General features: G+C 42.6%; 1 protein-coding gene across 1 annotated transcript in view; it reads right to left on the reverse strand.

Annotated features, from left to right (window-relative positions):
- Nucleotides 1-25940, reverse strand: part of AQR (aquarius intron-binding spliceosomal factor) — a 117498-nt gene that overhangs the window by 11235 nt on the left and 80323 nt on the right. The window contains exons 28-34 of the mRNA XM_066608583.1: nt 24673-24744; nt 22940-23127; nt 22671-22842; nt 22127-22297; nt 21502-21587; nt 9500-9674; nt 6964-7083 (exon numbers count right to left, since the gene is read on the reverse strand). Coding sequence (XP_066464680.1) covers nt 6964-7083; nt 9500-9674; nt 21502-21587; nt 22127-22297; nt 22671-22842; nt 22940-23127; nt 24673-24744 — 984 coding nt within the window. The remainder of the gene's footprint in view (nt 1-6963; nt 7084-9499; nt 9675-21501; nt 21588-22126; nt 22298-22670; nt 22843-22939; nt 23128-24672; nt 24745-25940) is intronic.

Here is a 25940-nt window from a genome sequence, read left to right on the forward strand (position 1 = left end):
CTTTTTTGTGTGCAACACATATTCATTCCAAAAATATTTTATCAGACCTATTATGTATATACACACTATTAAAAATTATTAAATGAATCAATTAAATTTATATATTCATATACAATCTAGATTAAATAAATTATTTATGATAAATATGCATCCATTCATTGCAACATATCTGGGCTTGAATAAATTATTCAAATAATATATAGTAGTGTTAGATTCTGGTTTATTCTCAAATCTGGTTACAGAAATATTGGAAGACGTTGGAACCTATAGAAAGCTGGATCACAACCCCATGCAGGACTGCATTTTGAAATTGAGAGAGTTAACGAAGGAGGGAGCTATAATGGGGGTACTTGATGCAAAAGAAGCCATGTATTTGTGCCCTGATAATCCTACCATGGGGATTTCTAACGGCCTCCCTAAGCTGCACAAGGATGTTTTTCCTCCTCCTCTTCGTCCAATCGTTACAGGGATCGATTCACCCTGTTAACGTCTCAGTGCGTGGGTGGATCGATCCCTGCAACCTTGGGTACGAAGAACCCCTGGCTATCTGGTTGATAGTAAAAGTGTTACGCAATTGATGTATAGTGCTGAGTGGAAATCTGAATACAGATAGCTTCTTTGGGACGTGAAAAGTCTCTTCTCATGTATCCCGCACCATGTGGCTATGGAGGCGGTTAGATTTAATTTAAATAGAGTGATTATGAACTTAAAGGAATTTATTTTCTCAGGCGAAACATAATTTTTTGGATTTTGATAACCTATGGCCTCCAGATTTCCTCCCACCGTCTCCAATTTGGTTATAAGTTGGTGGGAGGAATTTTTTATATTTTCTGATCAGAACCCGTTCGGTAGCCACATGGTGCAGTACAACAGATATACTGATCAGGCCATCATAATATGGAGAGATGTGGAACATACCCCAGTTGATACTATGCTAGAATCTTTTGAGAGATATATTAGTAGAAATGAGTATCTTAAAGGGGTTGTCTCACGCCGAAATGGGTTTTTTTTTTTATTCAATAGGCCCCCTGTTCGGCGCGAGACAAACCCAAGGGATGGGTTAAAAAAAAAAAAAAAAAAAAGTTTATTACTTACCCGAATCCCCGCGCTGCGGCGACTTCTTTCTTCCTTTACCAAGATGGCCGCCGGGATCTTCACCCACGATGCACCGCGGGTCTTCTCCCATGGTGCACCGTGGGCTCTGTGCGGTCCATTGCCGATTCCAGCCTCCTGATTGGCTGGAATCGGCACACGTGACGGGGCGGAGCTACGAGGATCAGCTCTCCGGCACGAGCGGCCCCATTCACCAGGGAGAAGACCGGACTGCGCAAGCGCGTCTAAAAACGCCAGAAGACAGCGAATTTAGACGGATCCATGGCAACAGGGACGCTAGCAACGGAGCAGGTAAGTGAATAACTTCTGTATGGCTCATATTTAATGCACGATGTATATTACAAAGTGCATTAATATGGCCATACAGACGTGTATAACCCCACTTGATTTCATGAGACAACCCCTTTAAGTTTCATGATCCCTACAGATAAAACAACTGTACCTTTCCTAGATTTCATATTAAGAGGAAACACGTTTACAAACAGAATTAGAACTAGTATCTACAGGAAGCCCAGTTCAGGAATTATGACACTACATGCATTCAGTGCCCATCCTAGGCAGACTATAGAATCAATACCGGTTGGTGAGATGATTAGGGCCAAAAGATTAGGCTCAGATGCTAATGATTACAAACTACATAAAGATCAAATTTGCCGGAGGTCACACACACCCACAAGGTTATAATAGCAAGATATTAAAGAAAGCTGCTGAGAAAGTAGATATGAGGAATAGAAGGGATTTATTGAAAGACCTTCCCAAAAACAAAACAAAAAAATTATTCCAAAATAACTAATATTTTCTACTGCATACAGTTGATATTTTTTTTACCATCAAGAAAATTATCCTCAAACATCTTCCCATCTTACAACAAGATAGCATAGTGAATGTCCTACTAATCGATGGAATTACATGTGTTGCCCGAAAAAATAATAATATCGTCAACATATTGTCACCCAGCTTGTTTAAATCCCCGATGTCAGATTTTACAAACTGGTTACAACATAAGGGATCATTTTGTTGTGGAAAACCCCGCTGTGGCACATGTGATAAGACCAAGAGTATGTACAGTTTTAGTAATAGCCAGGACGCACAACATTTTTGCATCGGCGATTACATTAATTGTGAGAGTACTAACGTAATGTACATCGTAGAATGTACCTCATGCAATAAGAAATATATTGGCGGCACAAGTCGGAAGCGTAAAATCAGAGTATTAGAACATCTACGATACATCACGAATGGAGAAAAGGGAAATTCTGGTGCAGTCAAACATTTTATTGAGAAACACAATAAAAGCACTGAGGCATTTATGTTCTATGGCAGTGGTGGCGAACCTATGGCACGTGTGCCAGAGGTGGCACGCAGAGCCCTCCCTGCTGGCACGCATCGCCGTCAGCCGCTCACCACGTTAGTGAATACTGGCAGGGACCGCGGCTTTCCTGCTGGCATTCACTAAGCAGCGCTGCTATGTGCGCTGATCCCCGCCGCATATTAACTTTTTCTTCCCCACTTCTGCCCTAGTCAGCCATTCCAGCAACCTGATTGGTTGTTTGGTGAATCAGTCGCTGGGGCTGCTGGAGGTGGTCACTATTATTGCTGTGGCCGCTGGGGGTGGTCACTATTATTGCTGGGGCCACAAGGGAGGGTCACTATTATTGCTAGGGCCGCTGGAGGTGGTCACTATTATTGCTGTGGCCGCTGGGGGTGGTCACTATTATTGCTGGGGCCACAAGGGAGGGTCACTATTATTGCTGGGGCCGCTGGAGGTGGTCACTATTATTGCTGGGTCCGCTGGGCGGGGTCACTATTATCGCTCGGGCCATGGGGGGGGGGGGGGGGGGGTCACTATTATAGCTAGGGGATGTTTACATGTGGCGGAAATGGGCAGGGTTGTTTCAAAATAGGCCGCGTGCAGATTTTGACTGCTTTTTGGATGCGGAAATCTTCCACAGAAATTTCCACTGAGGACATTCTGCAGTATTTCCACGTCCAAAATGCAGTAAAAATCTGCACGCTGTCTGTTTTGAAGCAGCCCTGTCCATTTTTAGAATGACGAGGGTAAAATCGTATGTCGTGATAAGCCCCGCCCCCTGATGTGTTGGCACCAGTAGTAAATAAGTGGGTTTTGGGTTGCAGTTTGGGCACTCAGTCTCTAAGAGGTTCGCCATCACTGCTCTATGGCATGGAGGTGGTTAAGAGGGGAAGAAAGTTTAAGGTGGACCAGAAGCAATTGTTTAAAAGAGAAGCTTAGTGGGTGTTAAAACTGGACACCAGGCATCCTAAAGCAGTGTTCCCCAACTCCAGTCCTCAGGGATCGTCATGTTTTCATGATTTCCTCAGTATTGCACAGGTGATATAATTATGGTCGGGGCCTCAGACATTACCACAGGTGTTCTTACCAGAGGATATCCTAAAAACATGACCTGTTGGTGGTCTCTGAGGACTGGAGTTGGGGACCACTGCCCTAAAGGATTGAATTTTAGATCTGATCTGCTCTGTATTTATTGGAACATACTGTACAAATATTACATTCCCCCTTTGCTCCTTTTTTTTTTGATTGTCAATTTGGTTTGCAAACATGCTGAACCTTAGAGATCTATGCATAGGAGTTCAATGGACTTATTCTGTCTGAAGTACATAGTTTTGAAAAAAGGTGCCCCTATATGAAAACCAACTTGACTAATTTGATTAATTTATTCAAGCCCAGATATGTTGCAATGAATGGATGCATATCTATGGAATCGCATTTAGCATAAATAATTTATTTAATCTAGATTGTATATGAATATATACATTTAATTGATTCATTTAATAATTTTTAAAGGGGTGTATATACATAATAGGTCTGATAAAATATTTTTGGAATTAATATGTGTTGCACACAAAAAAGAAGTGTTCGTATGCACATTCAGCTAACCTGTATAGAAGTGTATGTCCAGCCGACACGGTTTACTATAGGTGCTATGAGATCCCCATGTATGAGTTAGTTAGAGCAGTGTTCCCCAACTCCAGTCCTCAGGGACCGCCAACAGGTCATGTTTTCAGGATTTCCTCGGTATTGCACAGGTGATGTAATTATTGTCGGTGCCTCAGACATTGCCATTGTTCTTACTATAGGAGATCCTGAAAACATGACCTGTTGGTGGTCCCTGAGGACTGGAGTTTGGGACCTCTGACTTAGAGTATGAGAATATGTCAGCTGTTGTGTATTTGATTTTAATTGGTTTTTAACCTATTCAGCTATAAAAGGAAGTGATGCACTACGTTATATAGGTGACCAAGATTCGCTTCAGAATTGAAACGCGCCCTCAGTTTTGCGTCTGACTTTTACTAAGTAACACTATCGCAATAAATCCTTGAAGATTTTTTCACTAAAAGCGGCAATCTTTTTTCAAATTTGGATTTACACGTAAAATCCATAGTTCGTGATAGTAGGGATCGCACGGGGAGTTCTCCATGAGAGCGCTGATAACATTGTTTTCAGCTGCAGTCCCGTGGCAGAGCAAAGGGGCGTGACAGACCACCTGCTGTTATCTGCATACAGGGAAGAAAGCCTCATTTACATGCAAATTAAGCTAATGCCCATTAGCAGCTTATGAAAAATAGTTGCTCACACTGTCAATCAAACTATCTTTTGAACGAATTTTAAGAGATCATCTGTGTAAATGGGGCTTAAAGGGGTTGTCTCATGAAATCAAGTGGGGTTATACACTTCTGTATGGCCATATTAATGCACTTTGTAATATACATCGTGCATTAATTATGAGCCATACAGAAGTTATTCACTTACCTGTTAGTGTGCTACAGCGGAAGATAGCGTGACGGATGGCTTCCATTGACTGCAATGGAAGCTGTCCGCGTGTACGCCTGGGTGACTATGGGTGCTTTCACGGGGCGGAAATCCACGGTGGAATTCCGCACCGTGAGCATTGCGCTATTAGGTTCAAAAGAATCTAATAGCTGCGGGCAACGCAGCTATTCCGCCCATGGGAATTAGCCCTAACTCCTCGTGTCTTTATTATCTTTTTTTTTACCTTATTTTGAACAGCTCTGATAGTGTTTTAAGGGTACAGACACAGAAAGGCACTGACGCAATGCACCCGAAAACTGCAGGAGGGAGCTGCAGTTTTTAAAATTAAGTAGCCGTATGACTGCTGCAAAACATCCCTTTTACCTGTGAAATCACAGCCTATTAAACAAACTCATAATCCCAGTCATTGTTAAAAGGTCTGACATTGACTTGCAGGAATGCTGCCTTCCAATAGGTGGTGCTGTAGAGGTACTGTTCCATCTTTCCATTTGCATATTTCCCAGAGGAGCATGCATGATCTTATAAGTGTCCTCACACCTTCTAGGTGCTCTCCCTAAGGAGAAAGGATACCCTTCGTGACCTTCTACAGACCTCGCTACTCAACCTGTCACATGCTTCAACAAGAAATTAGACATTATTCAACACATTCTCCATTATTATGAAATTAGACGTATTCTCCACATATATGCATTGTGTTCTTTACTTGATGACAGAGCAGGAACTATCAAACTAGCAATTCTCTTTCCACCTGACAATCTGCCCTCTTGATCCAACCTTAGCTTATCCATGTAACTCCCTTTCTCAACCTTTCACTCAAAAATGGTGTAATTATTCCAGTGCTGTAAAAATAATGTCCCTCTATTCCAACTGTTCAGCTATCAACCTAACCGTCTTAAGCCCCTTTTACACGGCACAATTGCAATGCAAACTGCTTGTTATATTTAGTGGTTTGCATACTAATTGTACCGTGTAAACGTATGCAATGAAAAACCAATCGGCAATAAATCACCGATCAGATCTTTTATGCAGACCATAAAATCATCGTTGGTCTGGTGCTGCATTCAGTTTAAACAGGAAGCTGATCATCGATGAACGACTGCCTGTTGACGATGTATGGAGACAAGCAGGCTGGAACGATTCCCGGCTATCTCCGCCTCCATTCACTGAGCGATGATCCTCCTTTGTGAAAGCACAGGAGCGATCATCTCTGGGATGAATGTCAGGTGCTTCAGTGCCAAACAGTCTTCCCGTGTAACAATCTTTTATTGCCAAACTTTTGGATCAACGTACTTCTCACAGCTTGCTCAACCCTCTTCATTCCTCTCTACTCAATGCACTCTGCAAACAATGCCATCAAAGGTCCTAATGATCTTCTGTACACATAAGCCAAGGGTAAAATCCTTATTTTTCTCTCCTTGGATGCCGTGGATTGCAAACCCCTTCATCAGAGGTTCTACTCTTTTGTAGAAGTGGCATCGTACTATTCGGTTATCCTCTTACCTCTGTAGTCACTCATTTAGGATTTCATTTGTTGGTTGTAGCTCCTCTCTATATCATACATTGAAGTACCTTAAAGTTATGCAGTAGGCTTACTTTGACTTCTACTCCTAGACGACTCCGGATCTCTTTTCCTTACCTCTCTTCTTCGCTCACACAAACCTCATTAAACTTCCTCTCTATCATCATTTGCTTCATGGCGGCCATTATTACTACTGCTCTACTTTCCTTTTAATACCATTTTCAGTATAACTCATTAGAACCTAATTCCTTCAAGTAACACTATGTTAGGCTCCAAGTGCCCTAATGGACTACATATGTTTGACGACATAGGTCCTTGGTGACTGGCCAAAACAACTATATGTCTTCCCCAATTTCAGACGAAAAAAGGTTGTAGCACAGAACTAGACAAAGCAAGTGCTTTTACCTCTTGTAGCAGTGCAGTTGTACAGTTTCAGCACGTTTTGGTATGTACATAGCAGCACATTGTTAGAGATGGTATATGTGATTTTGGGTCACTTCATTGATAAATGTATTTTTACCTGGTGATACTGGTATTGCTGACTGCTTTGCATCATGTGCAAATACATGTTGTACACATATGCTGCCATCTCTGGCATGTTCTTGATAACCTGCGCCGGGTAGGGTGGCACATCTCCATTCTGAAAAGTAGCATACAATGTTATTTCATTATAGGATATTAGTAGGTTATATATAAATAATTCAGGAAAAAATCTCAAGATCCTTAAATTGTGCCTCTGCTTATAATCAACTATCCATCAATGAAGATCAAGCCTAGATAATAAACTTTGTAATGTATCTTATTAGAGAAAACTGCCTGCTCTCTTAACTCACTGGAGCACACCACAGAAGCAGCATGGGAGACACTACACAGCAATACTTGGCAGTGCAGCTGTCAAACTAGCACGGAGGCCAGATCACAAATGTAACCCCTTAATGACAAGGCCCTCACCACCCCTCCCCCATTTTCGTTTTAAAAAATCGTAACTCCTTTATTTATCCATCGATGTCGCTGTAGGAGGGCTTGTTTTTTGCGGGATGAGTTGTATTTTTCAATGGTGCTATTTAATGTAACATATAATGTACTGAAAAACGTAAAAAATAATTCTAAGTGGAGTAAAAGGAAAAAAAAACAAACCACAACATTCCGCCATTTTTTCAGTGCGTCTTGTTTCTATGACGCACAAACTGCAACAAAATGAGACGATAACTTTATTCTATGGGTCAGTACGATTACTAAGATACCAAACTTGTATAGGCTTTATTTTTTTGCTGTACTACTTTTTTTGTCAAAGACATTTAGTTTTCTATTATTTTCTGCCGCCATCTTGTGTGTGCAATAATTTTTCGGCGACGTAGTTGTGCGAGGGCTCTTTTTTTGCGGGATGTCCTGTAGTTTATGTTGGTACCATTTCGGAATACATACGACTTTCTGATTGCTTTTTATTGCATTTTTTCTGTGAGACAGGGTGACTGGCGTTCTTAATTTTTTTTTTTTTTCAGATAGCGTTCACCATAGATCGAACTTTTACAGACGTGGCGATACCAAAAATATGTATTTTTGTTCTATGGTTTAGATTATTTTTTTATCATAGATATGGCAATTAATAAAACTTTATCGATCTTATTTTTACTCTCTTTTTTTTAGCCCCCCTGAAGGACCACAACTAGTGATGCTTTGATCGCTTCTGCAGTATGATATAATGCCACAGCATTACATCATACTGCAATCTGACAGGCAGTCTATCAAGCCACCCCACAGGGACAGCTTGATAGGCAGACTGCTAAGGCAGCCCTGAGGCCTTTCAGAAGGGCCCGGCTGCCATGACACCCGTACAGCTCCCTGCGATCTCACGCGGGGGGGGCTGTACGGGACCTCTGAACATCATTCGGGGGATTTAAATGCCGCTGGCAGGGTTAATAGCTGCTGTTGGCCCCGTGGCCAATTGCAGCTATTGCCTGCGGGTGTCAGCTGTAATAAACAGCTGACGCCCGTGCTGTATGAAGAGAGGTCGCCCTGCGATCTCCCTTCATGCACAGGCCGCCGATACAGGCTGTCAAAAGGCGTATTGGTGGTCGTTAAGGGGTTAAAGTGCCCATACACAGACAAAAAGTTGATGAGAATGGACAACTTTAACCAACACCGTCAGTTGGGTGAAAATAACAAACAATCGTTTATCTTGACGCAGTACACACCCTGTCATCGAGTGGAAAGAAATTAGCTATATTTGAACTTTCCATAGTTTTTTTAAACATTTCATTCAAAACTAATTTTCCCAGAAAGATCGATCATCCTTTGCTTGTTGTCCCTGAACATCTATGGCTAGTTTGAACAACTGCAGCGACCAATATATACTAAAATGTATATGGCTGCAGTGGCAAGACAATCGTTCAACAGAAAATCTTTCAAATGTGTATGACAAACCTTTACTAGAGTCTGCTGCAACATATCTGAATGTCTATCTCTCTCATGCTTTGCAGCTGTTTCTTCCTCTCCCTTTCCCTCTCCATAAACATCTATGGGCAGCTGTAATCTGATCTCTCAGTGAATATGAAAAGCTGTATCCTCTCTGGAGTGTGTGAACAGTTGAAGCAGGGCTTAAGGGGTTGATGGATATGGGGGATAGGTTGGAAAAGAGGCATTTTTCTCAAATAACGTATCAAGTTTATCATCCGACTGCTGAGCCGCTTAATAATTCTAAAAAACTTTTTTTTTTATTGCAGATCATTCGTGTCCTACATTGGTAACAATTTCCAATCATATAAAAAACAATTCAAATACAAGCTAAACTATCCGGGTATGGCTCTTATTTTTCAGATGCTCTATGAGAATTTAATTTAACACCTAATCGCTTATTATGGGCAATATCCACACTCTACCTTGTACTGGTTTGAAAACTCACTGTTAGTGATGAGATAAAACACGGCCAACAAGGTAGCAACAAATTGGAAGGTTTAAATATGTTGACATTTCAGTAATATTGTGATCATTTTACGCCTACATTTCCATTGCTGGATAACGATAAGCCTCATTATGGCAGAGATTGCGCTACTTACCCTCCTCTGTGTTGGGAAAGATTCTCCTGGTAAAACGTGGAGTCGCAGAGGGCGCGCGGTCAGTTGTCTGAATGCAGGAGTCAGCTCAAAACAGTTCTGGAAGAGGGAAACCCGAGCAAATATGTACAATCCAAGTCGAGCTCTGGACATTGCCACGACTAAACGCCTCACATCCCTGCAAGACAAAATATTCAAAAAGGTAATAAATGACCATTATGGCGACACGCGTTTTTAGTGTATGAATGAAGCGTTTCACATGCCCCTGTGTGTCGGGAACATTACTGTAATATGGTGCATCTGGTACGGATAACACATTTACCTTATAATTTATTAGTGTTCATTAATAACTATCTAGATGATCCTGCATTCACATCACTCACCAATCCGTATTTTTGACACTATATTTATTTTAATTTTTTTTGCAAACATAAAACATACGACTAAAATGACATCATCTGCGAACACAAGTAAGGCAACAGGGATCCAAGATTCTAGAAATGTACAAATGGAAGGTGGCTGCCTCTCTTTACGGGCAGATGACCATAGTGATTGATGAGAGTTACAGGTGCCCGAATACAATGTACCAGAAATAATTCTTTATAATGCAAGTCCTGGTGCCCCCGTTATAACGGAGGTTATAATATTGCCTATTACAGGTATTTGCAAGCTCTTATGCTGCATGCGTCGTCCTAATTCAGTTTCAATAGAGATGCTAGAAAGTAATAGTGCAAAATGAGTTTGGAAATAAACAACGCGGCAAAAGTGCATTTAAATGAAAAATGTTTTTGCAGATTTTGTGCAATTACCCACTTATAAAAGTTTAGACCCCATTTAGACTGACAGATGATCTCTCAAAAGTTGCTCAAACGATAGTTTGGGTGATAGTTTTGAGCTATAATCTTTGCATAGTCTATAGTAGTTAATTTACTGCTAAAGAGCTATGCAGGATGAGCGGGACACTATCCTCAGCGAACAATACAGCTGTTCTGCATAAGGGAACAGCTGTATTGTTCTCCGCGCTTACAGCTCACGTCCCGCTGTAAGAATCTTATCCGCGCTGCGGACAGTGATAATACCATGCACCGCTGATAAGAGTTCATCGCTCAATTCAAGAAAACTAGAATTGAGTGAGGAACGACTCATGCACGAAAAGTGCACAATGTCTGTGCAGTTAGACCCAATGATTCTCGCTCAAAAGACGGCTTTAGTCATAAACGTCACGTATGTACATACAAATTTTTAGGGAAGTTTATTATACTGTGGCTCTGTTGCCCTGCTATGACCCCATGTGAATGCACCCGTAGGCTGGGTTCACACGGTGCGGATTTGCTGTGGTTGCAGTGCAATACAGTGCAAATACCAAAAAGCTGTTCTCACAGGGCATAATTTTTATGCACTGTCGCAATGCGAAAATGCAGCTGTGGTGCGGTTTTAAAATATGCAGCATGTCAATTCTTTTGGATTTTCCGCAGTGCTTTTCTGCCCATAGCCTCCATGGATGCAGCAAAATCTGCACTTGAATATGCTGCAAAAGTAAAAAAGCACTGTGGAAAAAACACAAGCCAAAAAGAACCTTTGAAGCGGTTTTGCCGCAGAAGTGGTAACGGAAACAAAAACCCGTAACGGAAAAAACACGGCAAAACTGTGGCAAATCCGCCCTGTGTGAACCTAGCCATAGAGCCTGACTAATGATACTGTAAAGCTGCCTGGGCACAAGCTGATAAACGTGCCGTAGCTCTTAGTAATAAATATACTGCAGAACTAACCAGAAATTCCAGAACAAGAGCTGCAGCTTTTAATTAGGATTTGCCGGCGGACTGCACCCTGTAATCCACAGCATTCTGCAGGATACAACATGCTTGGACTCTGCTGCAGATTTTTTTTTTTACTCTGTTCAAACCCCATTCGCTTCTAGTACTGGAGTTTCTGGCAGAATTTTGGTGTTAGGTCCACAACTGAACTTCTTAAAATAAATATGAAAAAGATTAGTGGCCACACCCTTACCGTGTGCGCAAATGGTGACCTGTTCTCAGATCTGGCTCAAAATACTAGAAGAAAAAGAACTGCATGCAGCACATTTTCTTGTGTCCAAAAGCCGGGCAGAAAGTGGACGGACCCCATTATAGTCAATGGGGTCTGTCCGGTTCCTTTCAGAGATTGAACCATTTGGCAGCGGGGATTTCCCTTTCCGAACGGAGCAGGAAAGCGGAATTCCCATTGCAGATGTGAAACCATCTATACGCCTATTTCTAGCTGATGTTTTTGCACTACTGGGAGAATGACTTCCTAAACGGTAAGACTGTGATTTGTGTGGTTAACGTACACTATCAGTCAAAAGTTTGGACACACCCTTTCATGCCATGTTTTTCTTTTTTTTTCTTTTCTACATTGTAGATTCATGTTAAAAAACATGAAAAACTATGAAGGAGCACAAATGGAATTAAGTAGTAAATAAAATAGTATTAATATTTGTTGTGTTTTATATTTTAGATTCCCCACAGTAACCCCCTTTTGCTTGGATGACATTTTTGCCCATTCTTGGCATTCTCTCGATCAGCTCCATGAAGTTGTCACCTGGGATTGTTTTCCAACAATCTTGAAAGAGTCCTCAGAAGTCTTGCTAATCATGAGACCAGTTGTACTTTCCATTTGTACCATTTCAGGGTCATGTGACTTTTTAAGTGCTTTTTATTACAATTTTTGGGGCGAAGGCGAATGAAAAATAGCAATTCTGGCATTTTTGTACATCGCTCACTGTGCAGGAAAATGTATATATTTTTATACTACTACTTATGAATGTTGAAATACCAATTTTTTTCATAAAAAAGCACCTTGAAGAGAAAACAGATGTTATTTTTCTTACTGGTTTTACATTTTATTAAACTTTAAAATTTTTCTTATACAATCTTTTTGTCAAGGGGACCTCAGCGTGTAATCGGCTATGCCGCTGCAGCATAGCACTGCAAGAAATCAGCTGATACAGCAGCCACCCCGCAAGGCATTTGATCACTGATCGGTGTCACTGCTCGCCAGGCCAGCGCTGTCACGCATTGGGGATAAGGAGATGGACCAGGCAGTTGTCGCCAGAGGCTAGAGGACATGCACAGCCAGGGCTTTTATATGTTGATTTACTGCCCATGAATCTGGGCACTGCCATGCAAAATGGTTGAAAGTTTCTATCTAACAGTATAATATATTCATATATAATATATGCTGCCCATATCTCAAAAAAACTACCAAGGATTAGGACTGAAGGTAATGCATGATTTGACAGAGCCATATGACTTAAGCTCTCATCCCTAGACTCTTGCTAAAGTCGCATGGAGGATTTCTATACTTATCTCTAGGGATTTCTTAGGCTCAGGAGATTTTGCCAACAATGCTGTTCAGGAAGTTTTAGATGAGTAAACAGACAGACTCCTTCACGGGATGCCCTCCTTCATAAACATTTACTAGCTTCTGCACGTCCTCCTGCAGCTTTTCCTTGTTTTTTTTTTTTTTTTACAACCTCCATCTGTATTTTCAATCTTCAGCCAGGGTTGTGTGCTTTCTCCTTCAGACAGGGAATGACATACCAACTAAGTTCCTGGAGACACAGCTGAGGATATAACAAAGCTGCAAGGAATATCCAAGCACATTATAAACACAACCTCCTAATGATAATAAATGTCAGGACTGGAGATTAGCCAGATAGTCAAAGTAATGATTATAAAACTTTGTTTTATTGCTACTAATGGTTAAAAAGTCTTCCTCCGATTCTGCCTGGGTGTAATACATCTAAATGAAATGAGAAAATACTGATACTGTTCAGTATAAAAGATTTCCTGCAGGCTCTTAAAGGGGGAAAAAAGGAATATATCTCCTCCCGCTCCTCTTAGTGCTCAAGTGGGAACAAGGCGTAAATAAGGCGTAAATAACAATGCAGAACTTATTCTGGCTTGGCCTCCATTGCAGACACCGCAGTGGAACATCACATGCACCTTTTATTTCCCCCCAGATGTCCTATTTAGCATGTGCTAGGAGTGGATAAAGCAGAATAACAAAAAATCGTAGATCCTTCTGACTCACATGCTTTAAAAAGAACAAGGATGTCATTGGGGTTTGATCACAACCTATAAGGGACATCCATTGACGTTCTGTCCTGAATCATCAGAGTACATAGCTGGACATGGTATTACAGAAACCATTCCCTTTTTGGAGTCTCCTCTTTAGGCTATAACAATGTAATGTGTAACATATCAGCACTGCTACGTTGTTGCAGCTAGAATACATTATAGCTTATGCTCTAATACTGCCCATATCTCCAGTGATTATACATCTGTCAGTGTAACTTCAGCAGCACAATCACACGCAGCTGGCTGTCCGCTGAGCAGAATATGTTACACGACGCGTATTATGTTGGTAATGAGTATTTCCATTACATTTTACAATGTACAATTCAAACAAATGGGAGCTGTCAGGACACAATTATCCGTATTGCGCCCCTATTATAAGCACGACGCATTAAATTTTAGACAATGGCAGCCTAATTGTTTTTGTTCTTCAAGTTCCTCTCTATAAGAAGATACAGAAAATGAAGAAAAAATAAAACTAATTGAAACCCTGTCAGTGGAAATACGTCATGTATGAGTGGAATACCTTGTGCACGCGGCCAGCTGTGACGGCGGTGGGAGGTTCTGGAACATATATGGGGACATGATGGCAAATCGCCTCCATTCTATAGTGAATAATAAAACTACATACGGAAATTACACATTACGCGTATACTTGTGCGGCCTTTTTTGCTGAATGATAACTGCAGCTGCCGCAAAAAAGTAAAGGGAAAAGGAAAAAAAAGGGTTGTTTGGTATACAATTTATTACATGCCCTATTCATTTTAGTTCTAGGGAGTCAAAATATTTATGAAAAAAAGGTTTTTTTTTCTCAGATGCCTAGAACAATTTGCTATATACTTAAATGCTGTGTACACCTTTGCACTCACTTTTTCCCCTTTAATCAATGTGTTTTTGGAAGTGAAGACATTTTGTAATTGGTTTTCATAAAAAAATGTTGACCGTTTTGATTTCTATGCTTGTATTGTATTCCAAGGCACTGCAGACTGGAGGACTGAAATCTTAGTCAATTCTGTCAGTCCGAGTAAACTGACAGCTTCTCCCTAGCCTGCTGCCCTGCTGTGAATGAGCATTCACTGCCTTTACACTGAGCTATTACAATGCCGGAGAATCGTGGAGGAGATCTTAGAAAGCTACTATTACAGAGGGCTGCAATTCACTTCAGGTGAATTTTCTGCTCAAATCAGCAATAAGCAGGAAAGACCAGCATTTATTCAGAGAGAGACTGGTGACACAATACTTATTTTAGGGTGCATTTTGCGTCCATAGTATGTGAGTTGTGGCCTGACCACGATTTCCCTGAAGCAAACTCTGAGCATCCTAGGAATGTATGATGCTTGGTAGTTCAGTTCAGGAGACCTGCAGTCAGGCTAGGACACACTGTTGTATCACGGACATAAAACGCAGGGCGAAATATGATAGTGTGTCACTGGCCAGAGGATGAGAAATAGCTATGTAGTGTTGAGCGTGCGAGGTTATGCTATACAGCCTCTAAAAGTGGAGAGGGCAGGGGAACTGGGCTTGCGTGAATTCATGAGAGAGACAGCTGATTAGTGCCGAGAATGCCCCCAGACAGAGAATTGAACGTAGGAAAGCCTGCAAGTATGAGGCTTGAGTCTAAGTGCTTAAAAAGGAGAATGCAATGCGAAAAAAAGATAAGTATTATTTTTCTGCAGGGGCTTAAGTTACGTCAATATTGATTTTTCATGCATAAAGGTTCTCATAACCTTTAATTTACCATTCTGATACCATTACTGAGCCACCTGTTTGCTCAATTACTTACCACTGTGTACAGAAGCGACGACTGACTGCAAATACAAGAATGGCTGCAAATACAAGCATGTATGCAAAAAGCTGCAGCAGAACAAGCCAATCAGCAGCTTGCAAATAAGACTAAACTGGTAAGATGACATATAGCAAACTTCTTTATTTTACTGCTGTGGACAACTGTTAGGCTGGGTTCACACAGGGCAGATTTGCTGCAGAAATTCCGTTCAGAATTTCACTGCGGCAGATCCGCCAGCGGCCGCTAATCCCAGCATTAGCCAGCCATGTGGATGAGAGTTGTCAAAAATGTCGTCCACATAGGAAGGCCAATTCATTGCGACGAACCGGCGTAGATTCCACAGCCGCAGCAGGTCTATTTTTTTTTCCTCTACTCTATGGGAGCGCCGGCCACAACGAAAAAGCATGCGGCCATGCCGCTTCAAAACCCGCGGCTAAGTGCCGTCGGTTTTGAAGCAGTGCTTTCCCGGCGGATATCTTGCAGTTTTTCGCTGCGGCAAAACTGTGAGAAATCCACCTGGAATACGCCCCGTGTGACCCCAGCCTTAAAATATTTTATTCCACAGAAAACCAATTTTCTGTACTTCCAAGCCCCACTACAGTGCAGAAAACATTTAAATGCAACATACCAGATGTTACCACAGGTTAACTACTTAAGACCACTCGCAAGACACTGTACAATCTCAGCATTATCACAAACTCTTGTAAGACCTTCTGGGATAAAAAGTGAAGTACTATAGTCAGAAATCAAGTAGAGGGCCATTTAAATGGGACGAATGTCGGGCAAACGATGCCCAACACTCGTCTCCGCACATACTCACTCCCATGCTGTCGCACAGAATCGGGTATCGCTGGCTTGCTCACAGAGCGACCAGCCGGGAGCCAGGGTGGCTGGAGGAGATTTCACTCCTCGCTCTCCTCACCCATCTCCATTCACTTTACAAAGCGGCCGTTCAGCACTGAATGGCTGAGGTTAACACTGAACAATCATCATTCAGGATTTTATGCAGCTTAAAATCCTGAACGATGATCGTTCAGTGTAAATAGCAGCCGTTCAGTACCGAACAGCCGCAGCTAAAGTAAATGGAGACGGGCAAGGGAGAGGGAGGAGAGAAATTTCCTCCAGCCGCCTCGTCTCCCTGCTCAGCAGGCCAGTGATACTCTCTTCTGTGCAGCAGTACAGGAGCGAGTACATGCAGGAACGAGGGTCGGGCATCGTTTGCCCAATATTCGTAGCATGTAAATGGGTCTTAAAATGTCATTCAACTTTTGCCTCAATAAGTAAATATTCAGGTCATATAAGGTGTGGTACTGAGCAAAATATAATAACGAGATCCTACAGGGCAGTGGTTCCCAAACTTTTTCAGCCATGGAGTCCTTTTTGAAGCAAAAGTTTCTTGTGGAGCCCCAAGAAATGTTTAGTTCTGTTTATATTTTATGACGCATATTACACACGATACGTATACACAAATATGAATGAGGATCAACAGTGCAGATAGGGGCGATTGGAACGGTCGTGTGCCCCCTTAGGGTCTCGGGCCCAGTGGCCCTAATCATAATCCACCATTGGCCCAACTCTAGTCACCCCTGTAGTAGTGTCTGGACAGCCTGTACTGAGGAAACAAATGTCCGGACCTGCGGTTGGCATAGCAATTCGGATCACATGAGCCGGCTTCGGTCAGCAGTGAGTAGAGTGGGATCCTAGACCCTCTGTCGGAGCCCCTGGTAATCACTCGCAGAGCCCCAAGGGCTCTGCAGAGTGCACTTTGGGAAATCTTATGCCAGCATTTTTACCGCTTCTGCCATGACAGTCTTACTGCAGGTCCCACCCTGACAATTTAGATTTATCAGACGACCATCGCGCAGTCTAAACCTGGGCTTGGAGGCCTGTTAGCAAGGGTGTGAAGTGATGAAGTGACAGAAGAATGGCTTAAAGTTACAATACATTTATCAAGAGTGTAGACTCCTTTATGATCCAAGTAACTTGCGCTGTGAGACTCCGCAGAGTACCAGGCAGCTGAAGTACCAGTCATTGAAGAGTCAGAAAAGAACAACCCAGATGGATCCATGGGGATTTCAGCCACCAGAGAAGGGAGCGCTGCAGCTACAGCGGTAGGCAGATTTTTCAATCAAGAGAGTATGTGGATTTGTCCCACCAAGAGAGAATGGCCCACTGGAGAGGCAGAGCATGAAATTGGCTGAATAGAATCCCCTCGAAGGAGGAAAATATTAGCCTGAGAACCTTCATGCAGTGACGAATGGTCACGGGGCTCTGAGTTTGTAGGGAGCGTGTGGTTTTGGCCACGGCTGTAGGACATGAGCCTGTGCCATGTTGAAGGAGAGGCCCAGAAAGTCAAGACGTTGCGATAGTGAGAGAGAACACTTGGGTGGTTGATAGATCTGAACCTGGACAGGGTGTTCAGAGTGATATGGAGACTCTCCAGGTTGGCCGACCGAATCAGGGCTTTCACCAAGATGTCGTCAAGACAGGGAATGGCCACTATCCCTTTAAAGTGAAGGAGAGCCATCACTGACACCAGAACCTTTGTGAAGACTCAGGGGCCATGGCCAACTCGAATGGAAAGGCCATGAAGTGATAATGTTCCGACCAGATGGTGAAGCGGAAAAATCACTGATGCGCTCGAATGATAAGAAAACATGAAGATAGACATTCTTGATGTGGATGGATGACAGAAGCTCCACCATTCCCAATCACAGATCTCAGTAACTCCAGGCAGAAATATCGAACCTTGGCATACTGATTTAGCTTCTTCAAATCCAGAACGGGACGTACAGTGTCATCCTTCTTGGGTGAGATTGAAATAGAAATCCCTGAATCGTTCTGAAGGAGGAACCAGAAGAATGATGCACTAAGAGGATAGGTTGTCTATCATATGAGCCAATGTGTTGGCCTTTGAAGGAGATCCCAAAATCCTGGACCTAACAAAACAATCTGGAGAGCAGGTAGAACATTCTATGGTGCAGCTCAAAAAAATGACCTCCCGAACCCAGTCGTTTGAGATGTGGGTGAGCCAGGTCTCTTTGAATAGAGAAAGTCATCCCACCACCCTTGATGGTTTGGGTGGGGGGACACCCTTAAAGTGGAAAATTTAGTATAGGATAACTTTGAGGTCTGTGGTTGAGAGTGCCAGGAGGGTCATTTTTATTCCTGCTAATTTTCCTTGCTATCGAAGATCTGGGGGCTAGAGCAGTAAATGGAGGGAAAATGAGGCATTCACTTCTGCATAACCTAGCGTGTGTGGATTTGTTCTGTGGTAGGTGAGAGCTCTTACCACCAGTGGCTTCAGAGATGATCTTATCCAGTATCGCGCTAAAAAGGCGTGATCCAACTAAGGAAAGGCCTGTTAAAGACCTCATAAAACAGGCATCTGCATCCCAGGATTTTAGCCACAGAGTCTGGCTTGTCGCTACTGAAGCTGCAGAGGGACACGCCAAAAGTCTGGCCGTATCCAGGGAGACTTTGCAGATAAACTTCCTTGCGTGGCCTATCTGATGCGCAGTGTCTGCTAATTCTTCTGGAGGAGAGCCAGAAACGATACCTCGTTGTAATTGCTTAGCTTATTCAGTGGTTACCCTACTGACCAGGTAAGAACGAAAAATGGCCTTGGTGCCGAACTCACTGCCTCAAACAAAGTTTTGGCTAGTGATTTCATTTTCTGTTCACGTATGTCTTGAAAGGAGGAAGCATCAGCCGCAGGAGGGCTGGTGCGTTTCACTAAAATGGATAACGGTAAATCCACTGCTGGTAAAGACTATCGCTTCCTGACTAACTTTTCTGGAAAGGGATACATAGGGTCCAAATGCGATTTGGTAAAGCATTTGTAGAGAAGGTTTCATTCTACGGCTAAGATATCCTCGAACTCCGAATAAGGGGAAAGGGCTTCGGGACAGTTTCGGCAATCTAAAGGAAAAGGTCGCCATTGACGTAGTATATGTCTGATCTTTCACCTGAAGAGTAGCTTTCCCAGCGACTATCAGGCTATCAACCACAGTGGCGAGTTTAAAGGTCTGTTCTTCATCCAGATCGGAAAAAAAGGGAGACTCAGAAAGTTTGTCCTCTGAGCAACTATCATCTCTGGAGGAGGGTTTTGAGCGCATCTCAGGAGGCGCTGGGCGGTGTCAACAATGCAGGGGTCCTGGATGATTGCCTTGAGTAAATAGGCCTAGTCCACTTTCATGGTCTACCATGGGAGAGGTCATGTGTGGAGGAATCATCTCAGTCATACACGTTTGGTGACGACTGACAGGTAGTACGATCCAGCCTGTCCATAATAGCGGCAGACCCATTAATAATGTCAGAAATAGCCCATGACAGGAAGCATGCTCATTCTGGGGATTGCAATTAATAGAATATTGCCAATTAATAGGCCTGTTGCAAATGGTACTGCAGGAGGGGGTGCTAGAGAAGAGAAGCTAGGTCTGGAAAGCACTGGACCGATAGATGAATGCTGGCTGGTCTGGAGCCCTCTATGAAGAGTGAAGCACTGGGGAATCCAGTCACACAGGCAGGTCAGGATGAAAGCGCGCGAGCAGAGATTGGGAGAGAGAAGGCAGCCCTCTATGAAGCAGAGCACCACGTTTTGAAGACGTTGGTGCGACTCTGCTTATCCAGGGTAAGTGGCCTAGCTAGGCCTGAAACCGGGGACTCCATTCGATGCAATGGCTGGCAGACCGCCACCAAAAAGCTCCCCTTGCAACAGAGAGGCAGCAGGCACCCAACACAGACACAGCAGAGGTAGCGGTACTGGGACCAAGGTGTGGGCTATACACCCCCTTGCTGCCAACAGCATCGCAGCACGAAGTTACCGCCAGGCACCAGATGCGATGTCCAGCACCATAATGAAAAAGATGGCAGTAGGCACGCAGCATTGCCTGGCTGGGGCCTGCTGGAACAAGCCCGAAGTTCAGAAGCAGCCTTGAGCCGAGGACAGGGACTGAAGCGGCTCCAGTAGCTCTCTAGAGGAGGGTTCTTTATCCTCCCTCTCAGGACAGCTGTACCAGATGGACAGAAGTGCAGCCAGCACAGGGGAGGGGAGACAGCTTTGAGCATGGCCTATTTGTAGTGATCCTCCAATTCTTTGGAGTACGATGGAAGCCATAGTGGAGGAGGGTGTGGAGGATATTCACCTTGCAGGGAATAAATACCTTTCTGAGGAGAAAATGGTTTATAGGTCCAGTAGTGTGTGCCCCTGTACTCACTTGCCTGTGTGTGTGTGTGTGTGTGTGTGTGTGTGTGTGTGTGTGTGTGTGTGTGTGTGTGTGTGTGTGTGTGTGTGTGTGTGTGTGTGTGTGTGTCATTATGGCTGGCAGATTACATTCAAGTTAGGGCTTTACCATGCCTCCTTTTCTTCTGAGGGCAGGCAAAAGAATGGTTGATTCTACCCTGTTCGACCTTCTCGTCATGGTAAGACGTAGAGCCCTGCCAACCCTGCATCCTGTATTCCCTGAGTCCAAGTGATGGGAGACCGGAGACAAATATCATAAGTCTGCCTCCTATGGGCACTAAGCTGACACTGGTTAGCTTGGTGCCTGCAGGATAGATACAGCTAGTAGGAGGGGCCAACCTTTTTTTGCTTAGTGTCCGCCTCCTAGTGCAAGTAGCTATATCCATGTTCTACAGATCTCCTCCAATGACACGAACAAGAAAATATACATACATACATACATACATACATACATACACTTTGGACAAAAAAATACTTGAGACTGATGTGAAGACAAGTAGAGGTCTGCTAAGCCTACTGGGAAAGTAGAGGCCAACATTCTTTGACGACTGGGGAAGTGAAAGTGTCTGTTTTACCTACAGATAAAGAGTGTGTATGACATGGATTGGTAGAAAGTAGGGAAAACAAATTTTACTACTGGGGGTGCATGGGTATGGGCTTGCATGATCCCACTTTTTTTTCTGGATAATCCAACTGATCCTTAAAATCGACTGGTTGTGTGGATTTGACTATAGTAAAGATATATACATATACTCCTATTATACACACACACACACACACACACACACACACAATGTTATATAGGAGTAGCCAATAAGTGGCATTAGATTTCACAAGGCTACTGTTCTGAGCTGCTTACCTCAGGTGACCTACAGCCTTGGTTCTGACAAGTGACAAGATGATATAGTCATTCTGTTGTCCCTGGAATCTGTCCACTGTGGTGACCTACAAGAACGCAGACATGATTATAATTGTTTTAGAGGGTAATGCTGAATCTTGGAAGAAGAGAACATCTTGGTGTCTGTAAGCTAATGTCTGATAATGCAATGACAGCATGTTTGGTGGATAAAAAAAATACTAATTTAACAATCCAGTATACATTTAATGTCCGTGCCCAACAATAGTTGTTGCCAGCATTACAAAATTGTGAATACTGCAGCAAAACCATGCTTCAGCTCACACTGTGGATTTTTAAAAAGTTTCTCCCTTCCCTGATCTTCCAAGAGAAAGAGACCCTCTCAGGGTCAGAATTACTCCATGACACTCAGGTAACCCTTTTAACAGGTCTTTATCGACAGAAAAATAATGTGTGTTAATATATTTGTGGAATCTGTAGAAAGTTAAACCAATAAGAACACTTTCTACTGAACAGACTTCGGGATCATCAGACGGTTTATAATCTACATTTACCGTCTAGATCTTATAACTGTGCCTGTGCATCGATATTACAGATGAATGTGATGCTGCATTAAGTTATTGCTCACCTTATTGGGCTGGCCGATCACAGGGTTCTTGCCGCAGCGTTGGTTGATGATGTCCCGGATGAGATGCTTTTGTCCATTGTACGTGGTCAGGATGCTGATACGACTGGCAGGATATCCAAGCAGGCGCATGTACATAAATAAGGCTACAGCATATTCTGCCTCAGCAAGATTCTGCAGGGTGACAATTCTAATTTAGTGTCTTATCATCCCATTGATATCCATCTTCAATCAGAAAAGCATATAAATGATACAAATATATCCAAGAGCAGTGAAATTAATTTTAGCCAGCGTTCGACAATTCGCTACTTGTTTCCATTGCCAAACTTCTATATTTTATGAATTGTTACAGAAGTACAAGACTCCACAGGGAGAATCTATTAGAAAATGTTATAGTAGCAGATTGTGCCTTAGCATCTTGTGGACCTTTTCAAGACACTTCTCTGTGACCATGCACTCATTCAGAAGACCTGATAAATTTGTACATTTTAGGTTCTATTGGTGCTGGATTAAAGGAATTTCACTTTATTTCCCCAGTGACCTGTACCTGGTAAAAGTAAGGGTTGGGCTCAGACTCCCCTACTCCATTGAAGTCTTCAACGTTTATAAGTTGGAAGTCATATAGTAATCCGGCATTAGCTGCTCTGAATTCAGGCAACAGCTGCACATGAGGAAGGTTCCCCAAACTCTTGTAGCGCCAGTTGTACAGATTGCACAGACTAGAATGGAAGGAAAAGTGCATTTTTAATATTATAATTTAGCCCATAGGCTGCATTGACGTAAGTAAAAAAATAAATAAAAGTAAAAGCGGTCTACCTAGCTCTGGCTCTCCCTTGGGCGTCGAGATCCACGGTTGGCACGCCAAGCCTGACAAACCGTGTGAAGAGTGACTGCTCCATATTTGAGTATTTCTGGAAAGCCATGTTCTTGATTACAGGTGGCAATTGGTGATGGTCTCCAATCATAATCCATCGCTTCAACCGGCTGAAGCCGTCTTCTGGGTTCTACAAACAGTAAAATTACTTAAGCGCTGCGGAATAAGTTGGTGCTATACAAATAAAGATCACTATTATCACATGCAACCATTAAAAATTCATCAAGGGTAAATTTACACCGGTGTTAAGGCTCAGTTCAGGGTTTCAGTTTTTGGAGAAGAGAAAAGAAAATAAAACTGAAAAAAATTATCCTTTTTTTTCTTCATCAATTTCAATGGAGTTTGAAAAAAAGGAAAGCGAACGGAAAGATTTTTGCTTACTTCCATGTTGCTAGGTTTCCGGTTTTTCTTTTTTGATGGAAAAATAGTACAGTCTGCGTTTATTTCTATTTATTTTCCAAAATCAGAGCAGAGAGAAGAAAACCCTTAACTGAGCCCTCACTCAGGTGAATGGAAGTGAACGATTATCGTTACGACGAAACGCGAGCGAACGACTGGATGACTAAAGAGAATTCTGCACATCTCGTCAGCCGTTTAGTTTCAGCAGGACTAAAAATCATTGTTTCCTTCTCATTAGGCTTAAACACATAGAATGTGAACCACTGAATGAGAAGTGAACGATTCTAAACAGGCTGCACAAGAGCGAACAATTGTAAAAGTTAGTGGTGACGTTACTCGCTAGCTCAAACAAGAATGGGCTTGTGTAAAAGGGGCATTAGTCAGACATTACTGAAATACGGTGGGATCACAAACACACCTGGTAACATGGGCTGGCCACTGATGACCTTACATAGGTGACCATAGTAGCTCAGACAACAGAAAACATTATACAGTCGGGCTTACATAATGAAGAGATTTATAAAGTGAATTGTTTAATGATGCAATTTACTTTTTTCGTTTTTGTGCCTCCACAGTGCGACAACGATAAGTTTTATTTTCACATCAACGAAGCGGCATGATTCTTTGAGGTTAAAGCTGATGTTTGTTTTGTGCGGTGCAGTGTACAGCACCTGTTAGGTAATGTATTTTTTTTTTCACATTCAGCTAGGGCCTATTTTAGGGAAACAATAAGACTTCCTACTGTTAAAGTTGCATTGCACAAAATTTGCGATTTCTTGCGATGCGACACAAAGGACGGTTCCATAGGCATACATGGGCTACAAAACATTGCAAATCGCGGGTATATAGAGCAGGCCACAATTTTTTTTCTCACACTGTAGCAGCCTACAAAACATCGCTGTGAAGGAACCCATTGGAAAGCATGGGTTTCACATACATGCGATTTTTAGCACTGTTGTTTTTGTCGACATTCGAAAGTGACCTTATGATGATTTATTGAGACGTACCAGGACACACAGACTTTGGCCACGGTCATGAGGGCAATAAATGACCTGTTTCCACAGGATGTGTCATTAAACTTTCCATACCCCAACCTCGAAAGATGATGAAAGATCGGTAACAAGACAGCAATATTTCTCTGTCTATGAACGCTTCAGGTTAACATCAGGATGTCTAGGTCAGCATATCTAGTAATGCTGAAGTTCCTGGGTATAGACTTTCTGGTCAACTGCTGCTCACAACAGAGTTCAAGAGGCCAGAGCCTGGTATACTGTACCTGTAGGAGGAGTGGGATAAAGGTCTCAATTTCTAGAATCTGAGCAGCTTCTTCCATCAGGATGTTATCATACTGCAGAGAAAAGACAGGAACCAAGAGTCAGCAAGATAGGAGAGAAAACTTCAAGGTGACCGTCTGCAGACGTCGTACAGAACAGTCTGAAGCTGCAGAAACATCTGGGCCAATAACAAAATAAAGCATTTTTGTTGCTAATGCAGGTAACAAAGATGAATGCGTCTGGATGAGATTACCTTAAAATACCTCTCACAAAATCACTGGCAGCTTTGTGTCTAAAGACGACCTCTTACCTTCCCTTTTTATGAAAGTCAATGGCTACTTTTGACCTTTAAAAATAAAATTATATATATTCGTCTCTCTCCACACTAGTTTATTCAGTATACTAATATATTATGAATGTCACAGTTCCGAATACAGTAAATGAGTATTGATGGGAAACCGCTGTTGTAGCTACCGAACACGCGTCCGGGGCATAAAGAAGCTGCCAAGCGCCTCAGCCCAGCGCGGTTTCTGTAGCACTCATTCACTTCAATGAGCGCTACAAGAACAATGCTGGGCTGAGGCGCTCGGCTGTTTTCAATGGGTGGTTGGAAACAGAGGGCCGGGTTTTCTCATCTTGACCATGCAAAGCCGAGAAGGTGATAACCACTTTAAGACCAGGTTCACATCAGCAGTTCATTTTCTGTTCCTTCCCGAGAAGAGAAAAACGGAATAAACAAATCCAATAAAAACCTAATTGATTTTACTGTGGCTTATTTTGTTTCAGTTTGCTTCCGCTCTACCTGGTTTCCATTTTTTTGACGGAGAGAGAACACTAAAGTGCAGAACTTTTTGCAGGCCAACAAACAGAAACTGAACAGAATGTTTTTTTCTACATTGCACTCACTGGAGGACAAACACAACTATTCTGCTTGTATATTTGGGCTTCCGTTTAACCGGATCCGTTAAATCACACTACACATAAGCAGTTGTAAGACTGTAGCTAAAAAGAAGAATGGATCCGTTACGGATAAGAAACTAATGCAACTGGATCTTAACTATCCACTTTTTTTAATGTGCATCAGTTAGACATCAGTTTATTTTAATTTTGAAAACAGAAAAAAAAAACGGATCTGTTAAAAATGGATAAAACACCACCGATGTGAACACAGCCCAAATGGGTTCCTCTTTTGACAATCCCTTTTTATGGAGAGTCCCACAAACACAGACATATCACAGGATGTCCTACAACTAGGACCTCCAGTGATCAC

This window comes from Eleutherodactylus coqui, chromosome 6 (assembly GCF_035609145.1).
Source record: "Eleutherodactylus coqui strain aEleCoq1 chromosome 6, aEleCoq1.hap1, whole genome shotgun sequence".
In the NCBI taxonomy this organism is placed as follows: Eukaryota; Metazoa; Chordata; class Amphibia; order Anura; family Eleutherodactylidae; genus Eleutherodactylus; species Eleutherodactylus coqui.